Genomic DNA, 10,118 nt, shown 5'->3' with positions numbered 1-10,118 from the left:
AAATCGATGTTTATAATACAGATTTATGTTCTTATTTTCATATCTTCATTTTAAACCCTAACCCTAACCTAAATCGATTTATGTTCATGTTTCCAGTATCTCCATCTGAAAATCCTAAATCAATTTATGTTCTTATTTTCTATTATCTTCATTTCAAACGATTTATGTTGTTCTTAATCAAACTCTAACCCTAAATCAATTAAATTTGTTCATATTGGTTCATATTGGTTCATGTTTGTTCATACTGGTTCATACTGGTTCATATTGGTTCATATTGGTTCATTTTTTTGTTCATCTTATTGTTCTTATGTCAATGATGATATTTGCAGATCATATGGGTTCTGTTTCGCGAAGGGCTTCTCGTTACGCGAAGGGCTTCTCGTTTCGCGAAGGGCTTCACGTTTGAAAACTATGAAGATAGTACGTTTATATACTAAAAAATACTAAATACTAGTGGGTTGTTACTATTGTCTAGTTTAGTTTGACTATTTCCACCGATATTGTATTGTTTTCTGGTTAAATGATATATTTATGAACAGTTTTACTAATTTTTCTGTTTCTCACAATATCAGAGAGCAACAACTGCAAAACTGCAATCTGGAGGGCCACCAAGATCAGAGGAGCCACCAAGGGCACGCGATGATCGTCATGCAGACCGGTAATACTACATACACCCTTGGTGCTTTCATTTGAATTCTTAGTTTTAAATTGTTAAACAAACAAAAGAATTGGAATTGTACCTCTCCCAAACATAGTTAGTGTTTTTTGAATCTGAATTTCAGTTTGTGCATTTTGATATGAATGATTCTGATGTTCACCCCATCATGTGTAGGGAAAAATCCCGTGAAAATGGAAGAGATAGAGAGGGTGATAGGGAGAAATCTCGTGAGCGATCTTATGAGAAGCCAAAGGATCGTGATGAACTGGAGGATGAAGTGGAGGGATTGTATGAACATGAATGTCGTCGACGATACCATAGGCTCTACGAAGAAGACTATGAAAAATCAAACAATCATAATAATGGGCGTGGTGGTGCGCGATAATGACGAGGACAAAGAAAAGATTAGGTGAATGATTAGGTGAATGAGAACAATTCTTCATTTCCATAATAGACTACCACCAATATCCAAATAAAAGATATATCTTATTTGTTCAAATAATAACTAGACTGGTCCTCCATTTTTTGTTTTTTTATAGCTATATATATGATAACTCTCTAGTCTAGTTTGAAACTTCTTGGTGAGTATGAATGATAAAAACATTCCATTTTGGTGAGTTTTGTCTTAAATTTCTATCCCAAATTGTAAATAACAAAAATATGTTTATCATTTGCTTTCTTTAGGTGACAAGATGAAAGTACAATATTACATTAATAATTTAGAAAAGCTTTATATATATCTGATTAAAAAAATAAAACAGACAAAAGAAATAAAGCTTCTTTTTAATTAGAGAATCTGAGGAAATGAAGCTTATTTTAATTTCCATTAGGATTAGGTTTAATAATACAAATTGGATTAAAGTCCCTTAATATGAAGGGAAGTTTATCCAAGTTCAATCTCAATTTCTCTATGTCTCCCCCCTTTCAAAATGCAATTCTACAAATAAACCTTTTAACATATAATTATAGAACACCTAAATGAAAACAACTCAATTGTATTAACTATTGAGAAAACACTTCATCTATAACGTCGACACTTAGCCGGTTTCCGTCTTGCTGTAAGTACTTCTTCACTGAATCCAGACCCATATGACGAAACGTGAAGCTCTTCGCGAAACGAGAAGTCATTTGCGTAACGAGAAGCCCTTCGCGAAACGAGAAGCCTTCGCGTAACGAGAAGCCCTTCGCGAAACAAGAAGCCCTTTGCGAAACGAGAAGCCCTTCGCGTAACGAGAAGCTCTTCGCGAAACAGAACTCATATGATCTGCAAATATCATCATCGACATAAGAACAATAAGAAGAACAAAAAAAAGAACCAATATGAATCAATATGAACTAGTATGAACCAATATGAACCAATATGAACAGATTTAATTGATTTAGGGTTAGAGTTTGATTAAGAACAACATAAATCGTTTGAAATGAAGATAATAGACAATAAGAACATATATTGATTTAGGGTTTTCAGATGGAAATACTGGAAACATGAAAATAAATCGATTTGGGTTAGGGTTAGGGTTTGAAATGAAAATATGGAAATAAGAACATAAATCTGTATTATAAACATCGATTCAGGTTAAGGTTTTCTTATCTTTGTAGATTCATGGGGCATAGTCATAGTCGTCGTCGCCGAAGTTTTCGCCGCCGCCGACGAACAAGAACAGAGAGAGAAGAGAGAGAAACGAAATGAAGAAAATGAAAAAAATTGAGTATTTATATTAAACCTAATTCACTTCGCGTTACGCGAAAAGGGTAATTTCGTCTAAAAACAATAAATTGGTCACCAAATCAATTTTAATTATAGGGTGACCACGGAGGCAAATGCCCCATCTTTAGGGTCATTTCGTCCAATTTCCCCGATATATGCTAAAACTCAAAGTTTAATCTATGTCCTTAGATATCCGAGTTTTGTCTACAACTTTTACTTTTTTTATTTTTATTTTTGTCAAACATATAAACAATATATTAGTCCACGGAATTACATGTTTAGCTAAAAATGACTTTCTCAATGGTAATTGGACGTGTATTTTTTATAAAATAAAAATAAAAATAATGTGTTTTATGTGGTGAGGACATTTCTGATTATTATTGTATGAATGAAATAAAATTTGTTTGTTATGTGCATTATATATATTATAAGTTTCTACAAAACCATTGAAATGGACTGCTCTATTATAAGTATATTTTTTTTTAAATAATGTAATTAATAATCTTACAATATGAATTGTTACACTAACAAAATGAACTTAGTACTAATCAAAGTAAGTTTACTATTTTTATTCATTTTTACCTCTCTTGTTGGTTGAACATTAAACAAAATCAAGAAAATTACAGATATCTACTTTCTTGTGGAAGCAACAGTGGAAGCACAAGATGAAGTATCAGAGGAAATTGATTCTTGAACAATTGAATCTGTAATAACAGAGATAGGTTTCTTCTCCAATTCCATTGTAATACTATTCATCACTTTTATTATCATCTCCTTCTTCTTCACATCATCATCTTCATCTTCATCATCATCATCATAATCCAAATTCTTCAATGCACCATCTATCAAATTCTCCATCTGCAATAAAACCCATGAACACTTAACAACAACACTTTATAATTATAACCCACTAACCAAAACCTACTTACTTCCTTATTGCCGAATGGAGAGAACCCTGAAGATGCAATAATCACATCAATTGCAAAACGAACTTTAGAAATCTTATGAGTATCATCTGATTTCAAGCTTCCCATCAACTCATCGATAGTCTGCAATATTTTCATGTCAATAGAATCCATGATTGAGTTTTAATTATGAACTGATCGAACATGATAAGTGATGATCACAATTCACACACCTTATCGAATTCAATGTTGTTTGACAACAACTTCTTGATCTCATTTCCATCAAAGATAGATTCATTATGGGCAACAATCACAGGCTGTTCTTTCAATATTTTTGCAATTTTTTTCACCACTTTCTTGGTTTCTTCCAAGATAGTTTCACGGGTGAAATCTTCCTCGTTTCGCATATTGTTCAAATCCAGAGCCGGTCTTAAAACATTTATATTTACCTTCAACCAAACAAAAGAAATGAATCAAATCTATACCATAAGTTCATAACCAAACATAATTTATTACCCAAACATCAGAAACAGGAGGCATTCCATGATCCACTGTCAAGTTCATGATCGCCATGACAACACAATGTTGAAACGACCCATCAATCACCCAATGAGGAGGGATTGTCACTGTTTCGAAATCTGGGCTGTTCATGAAATCAAGCAGGTCTTCTCCATCCATACGAAGAATCACAACAGAGTCTTTCTTCAAGCCGTTGGACATGGCTAGATATAGCTAACAGGAAGATTATTTGAAATAATTTCTATTCAATATCAAATCTTCTATTTATACTAGTCACTAATCAAGAAAATGTCAATACCAGAGATTTATTTGAAAACAAAACATTGGAAATATATATAAAGGCGGAATCATGCTTTGAGTGGTATTGAAACTTATGGAGGAAGAAAGGTGATCAACTAACTCCATTATTATATCTTAACCGTCGATCATCTGAGCCCTAACTTTTGGAGCTGAGACTGTGACTTTCTCTTAATTGCAAGCATCTTGTGATTGTTGATCAGGATGAGAACGATGTTTACTTTTTTATTTTTCAAAAGATTCTTGAGCAATCCAAACACATTTCGGCTTTAAGATTGATTTTGAAATTTGTATTTGTTGTTTAAACATCATGATTTTTTCAAATTAGATCTAATTGTCTTATTGACAATTTGGTTGTGATAATCTTTGAAATGGGGAATTGTTCTTCATTCAAATTTTGGTTCATTGAAGTTCAATTGTTGATTGATATGCAAATAAAGCTAAATAGTTTGACTTTCCTTTGGTTCTGCTAAATTGTTAATGTCAATTGGAGTTCATTGAAGCTAAATCATGATTTGTAAGGATATAAAAGGTGGTTGTGATCATTTCTAATTTGTATTTTCAATACACTTGTTTTATAAACTCACCAGGATCTTAGAAGTGACAAAAGTATTACATAAATTCGTTAGGGTAGTTCAAGTGAGTGACAAAAGTATTGTGTGAAAGTCTTTTTTTGATTCTCATATCGAATTAGAACGAGGCATGACGGTTGGGGAAGGTGCTAGGCAGTGGTGTATCCAAGGGGTGCAAGAAGGGACTTAAGCATCCCTGACTTGTGTGAAAAATTTGGGTATAATTTATACATATTATGAACTATGTTTCTCTATATATATATATAATCAGAAATGACAAGTGACACAAAGGGGTGGTGGCGCAGTTGGCTAGCGCGTAGGTCTCATAGCTTCTACGAGTAATCCTGAGGTCGAGAGTTCGAGCCTCTCTCACCCCATTTCTTTTATGAATAATGTGTTTTGTGTGGTTTATTTTGATAGTGGGGGAGCACTTATGTTTTTTGGAATAATAGGTTATTGATACGATGATTCAAGAGATGAACAATCGTTTTCGAAATCAACTATAGAGGTATTTACTTGCATTGTTTGTTTAGATCCAAACTACGAGTAATCCTGAGGTCGAGAGTTCGAGCCTCTCTCACCCCATTTCTTTTATGAATAATGTGTTTTGTGTGGTTTATTTTGATAGTGGGGGAGCACTTATGTTTTTTGGAATAATAGGTTATTGATACGATGATTCAAGAGATGAACAATCGTTTTCGAAATCAACTATAGAGGTATTTACTTGCATTGTTTGTTTAGATCCAAATGACTCATTTTCTCAATTTGATATTGGTAAGATACTCTACCTTGCTAAACTTTATCTGAAAGATTTTTCATTAACTAACCGTATAGTACTTGAGAACCAACTTCATACTTACATTCAAAATGTACAAAATGATTTTTCTATGATTCAAGATTTGGAAAGTCTTGCTAAGAAGATGATTGAAACTGGGAAACATAGAGTTTTTATATTGATTATATCGGTTGATTGAGTTAGCATTGGTTTGACCTGTTACGACTGCTACTGTTGAAAGGGTCTTTTTTGCGATGAAAACTATCCAGACTGATTTACATAATAGAATGAGTGATGAGTGGATGAACAATAGTTTGGTAATGTACATCGAGAAGGAGATTTTTTCCATAATTGAAAATGAACAAATTCTACAGCATTTTCAACAAATGAACATCCAAAAAATTCAACTATCTTCATTTGTTTGTACGTCTAGTAGTAGTTGAATTGTAAAAGGATAGCTATTTTATTAGTATCGGTGTGATTTTGTATCTTTATTATTATCCTTATTAATTATATTTTTATTTTTTTTGTTAAAAGTGTTGTATAATAAAAATAATTATACTTGATAAATTTTAGAACACTAGTTAAAATCTGGATCTGCTTATATAATTTCTCTCAAGAATAAACTGTTTGTATTGGATTTCCTAAAATGCTTCAACAAGCCTTGGAATTACATAGCCTCTATCACATCTATTTAAATATAGATTTCTTCCACTTGTATAAATCTAAGAGAATGAATGAATATAGATTATTTTAGAACAATTTATTTTTCCACTTAGAGTACCCTGAACTTGAAGGTCTTTATTATTTATATCACTCGAATGGCTTTTAAGTTCTTTTTTTTCGGAATATAGAACATAGATCGAGCAAAGTTATTTGACTTGTCATTTTTAGTTTTTTAAAGTTATGCGATTGATTTTTTGTGATGAAAGTTCTAATGGGGTGGACGATATAATATTTTGGGCAAATTACTTGGCCGGCCTTCAAACTATCTCAATCGCTCACTTTTGGTCCTTAAATTAATTTTTGAAATAAATCGCCCCTTCAACTTTTATAAAGGTCACCGGTGACCATTTCATCAACTTTTTAGTTAAACCTAACTGTTTAAGTTTAAAATATTATTTTTTTATATATTATCTTTAATCTTATATTTTATATTTATATATATAATTATTAAATCGCTTATATATAATATTATATATATATATTATTATTAAATTTTATATAATTATTAAATCTTTTATATAACAAATAAATAATATATATATTATTTATTTTTATCTATGTATATATAATTTATATATATTATCTTTAACTAATTTATATATAATATTTATATAATATATATAATATATATTTTAAAAAATAATTTAAGTGTTAAAAGTATTTGAATAGTTAGAAGGTTACAATTACTTTTAATAAATTATTTTTAATATATATAAAGCAAAGTTTAAAAATAAATTATATGGATTATCCCTAATCATTAATTATATATATATATAAATAAATTTATATAATTTATAGAATATATATTTTACAAAATAATTTGAAAGATTAAAAGTAATTGAAACCTTCTAACTACTCAAATACTTTTAACACTTAAATTATTTTTAAAATATATATTATATAAATATTATATATAAATTAGTTAAAGATAATATATATAAATTATATATATAGATAAAAATAAATAATATATATTATTTATTTATTATATAAAAAATTTAATAATTATATAAAATTTAATAATAATAATAATATATATATATAATATTATATATAAGCGATTTAATAATTATATATATAAATATAAAATATAAGATTAAAGATAATATATAAAAAAATAATATTTTAAACTTAAACCGTTAGGTTTAAGTAAAAAGTTGACGGAAGGAAGGGCCACTGGTGACCTTTATAAAAGTTGAAGGGGCGATAGTTTGAGGGCCAAAAGTGAGCGATCGAGATAGTTCGAGCACCGCCCAGATAATTTGCCCTAATATTTTTAATTGGTTTCAGGTTTAAAATATTTAATAATCAGTTTTAGTTGCAAAGTAAGTTAATGAGATCAGCTGCTTTTGAAATTTTCAGGTACATAACACCTTGATGTTTTATGTTAGTGTTTGATTAGAAAACTTAATTGGTTAAATATTAGATTTAACAATCACCTTTATTATTATTATTATTATTATTATTATTATTATTATTATTATTTATGTAGATTTTGTTTGAACACAAAATCTCTATCCAAGTGAAAACTGCATTATATCAAGTCACCTAGTTAATTCTATTTTAATCAAATTAATAATTATTTAAAATATTATCTTTTTTTAATAATTGTATTTATTTTCTTTTAATTTAAATTTCCAAATAATTGTTAATCTATTTAAACTGATAATTTCTAAGATCAGCTCCGATTGAAATTTTCAGGTGGTACATAACACTTTGTCGTTCTAGGTTGGTGTTTGATTACAACGTTGAGACATTGTGTAACTATGATTAGAAAACTAAGTTAAATATTAAAAAAATAATTTTTTTTTTTTTTTTTTTTGTCAAAGTTGTATTTATTATAGTGTTTACAAATACAATTTAGTCGTTAAAGACTTAAAGTGGATCAACCTATGATAAATTAAATAGAGTTAAATTAAGTTATATTTAAGTTTTAAAACACACTTTGAGTGTGGACTTCTAGTAGTTCATTAATGACTTCTTCCTCTTGAGTTATCTCTCACTTTATTTGTCATTGTTATACTTTTTACACTGTTTCATTGACTATTATCTGTGTTCAAACTTAAATCTATTTGCTCGCTTTGTTATATTTTTTCTTCAGTTTTTGGATCGTTTGAAGGTTTTAAAAGAGTAAAATTTAAATATGTTATAATATAAAGATAATATATCTGTAAGGTATTATCACAATATGATAAGTTGTATTAATATAAATATATCATTGAATACAATCTCTTATCTTTATTCTAATATGGTATCAGAGCTAAAACTTTATTCTTATGCTACAAAATCTAGTCTTCCGCTGCATCAATCAATAACCATTGATGGAGTGCTATAATAAAACTCTATTAATTATTAATATACTTTTTAATAATTTTTTCTTTCAAATAATTCTGTTAATGTTCTTATTTTTTCGACAATCATATTCTCTAAGTTTTGATTTTAGTTATTGTTTTATTTTAGTAGTCAATGTCAATATTTTATCGGTCTTAATCCAATTATATGTACTTCTTTACTGGTTATTTAGTTAACATATTGCCATCATTTCGTTAGGATGTTTTTTTTAGGTGTTGTTTTACCCCATCATTCTATGCCCATGGGATTTTACCTTCTTCATTGGGTTTCTTTTATGCAACACACTGTCATTCCGTCGTTGGATGGATCTCGAGACTCACGAGTAACTTTAGAGTTCATTATATTGTTGTTTCACCCCAATATTCAATGTCCATGGAAATCTACCTCTTCACTGGTTTATTAGTCAACACACTACCATCATGTAATGAGATGGAGCTAACGAGTTTCTAAAGCTGGAAGAATACATACATTTCAACATCTCGTCTTCAACCTCAAGTTGTTCAAATTATTTCCATCTTATATTTGAGGAGGGAGGTTATAATATAAAGATAATATATCTGTAAGATATTATCATAATATGATAAATTGTAATAATATTAATATTTATTTTTGGAAAATGGATCAATATTATATTATATTAGTTTTTTTATAAGTCTAATCTAATGTCTATATATTATACATAATAAATGTAACTCTATATATAATTCAATATAATCTCTTCTCTTTATTCTTACAAAATATATTAAGATCTTGTTCGGTCGACTCTTTAGAAAAAATATAATCTTTGTGTCTTTTTGCAATCCAATGTGTAGTAAGATTTTTGGTTCTATGAACCTATTCGTTTATGTATTCATTTTTGCATCATTGTTAATCATTGCGTCGGTATGTGCAATAAATATGTTATTCCAGACCTAAATTTTAACTTATGTTCGAGTTTTTGTTGTTGTAGATAGTTCAGATATATTATATTCTGGAAGGCAGTGTGTTCTTGTACAACTAGATTCAAAATTTTGTCAACGTTCGTTGTGTATTCTCTGAAAATAAAGTTATTCCTTGTTTTCAAAATTTGTCAACAAAGATGAGCAATATGTTCATTTTGCTCGTCATCTTTATTGAAGTTGTGACGGATCAAATCCTGAAAATTGAAATTAGCTATGTTAGGATTTGTGGTATGCATATTTGATTTTTCTATTTTTTTTAACAAAAGTGCATTCGAGTAAAGCATGCCTAGTTGTTTAATGCTTAGATTGACATTTTGTGCACAATAAATCATTTTGAAAATTTCTGCTAATGAGATTGAACTTTGTTGCAATTATCTAGTGAAAAAGATTTTAATAATTTTTTATCCCATGTCTTAGTTCCTTGAATGAAAAGATCTTTTGATAAATTGTAATTTTTTATCCCATGTCTTAGTTCCTTGAATGAAAAGATCTTTTGATAAATTGTTGTGAACAATTACTTGAATTTTGGAGAGTGTTACGTGAAGGAAATCACTGATGTTTTCAAAATTTGATATTCTTATCTGAAATGATTTTCCATCCATGTCCATGAGGAGTTTTCCCTCTTACTTAAGTTTTAAAAAGTTTTGTTTGGGAAATAAATTTTT

At 29.0% G+C, this 10,118-nt stretch overlaps 1 protein-coding gene and 1 non-coding gene across 3 annotated transcripts; one reads left to right on the top strand and one right to left on the bottom strand.

Annotated features, from left to right (window-relative positions):
- Positions 1-2,859: 2,859 nt before the first annotated feature.
- LOC124916686 lies at positions 2,860-4,105 on the bottom strand. Of its 2 annotated transcripts, none has more exons than XR_007096902.1 (3): positions 3,788-4,104; positions 3,296-3,720; positions 2,860-3,224 (listed from the first exon to the last, which is right to left on the bottom strand). XR_007096902.1 is itself a non-coding variant. In XM_047457437.1 (3 exons), the coding sequence occupies exons 2-3, from the start codon at positions 3,443-3,445 to the stop codon at positions 2,997-2,999; spliced, it is 378 nt and encodes a 125-aa protein (XP_047313393.1). In that variant the 5' UTR covers positions 3,446-3,720; positions 3,788-4,105; the 3' UTR covers positions 2,860-2,996. The 2 variants fall into 2 exon arrangements, 1 of the variants encoding a protein (XP_047313393.1); XM_047457437.1 differs by having other exon boundaries at positions 3,788-4,105.
- An 844-nt stretch (positions 4,106-4,949) lies between these two features.
- On the top strand, positions 4,950-5,036 carry TRNAM-CAU. The gene is given in 2 exon segments: positions 4,950-4,987; positions 5,001-5,036. It is a non-coding gene; the product is annotated as a tRNA-Met (tRNA).
- The last annotated feature ends 5,082 nt before the right edge of the window (positions 5,037-10,118 follow it).

The sequence above is a fragment of the Impatiens glandulifera genome, chromosome 9 (assembly GCF_907164915.1).
Source record: "Impatiens glandulifera chromosome 9, dImpGla2.1, whole genome shotgun sequence".
NCBI classification, from domain to species: Eukaryota; Viridiplantae; Streptophyta; class Magnoliopsida; order Ericales; family Balsaminaceae; genus Impatiens; species Impatiens glandulifera.
This window is presented reverse-complemented; position numbering and strand designations above follow the sequence as displayed.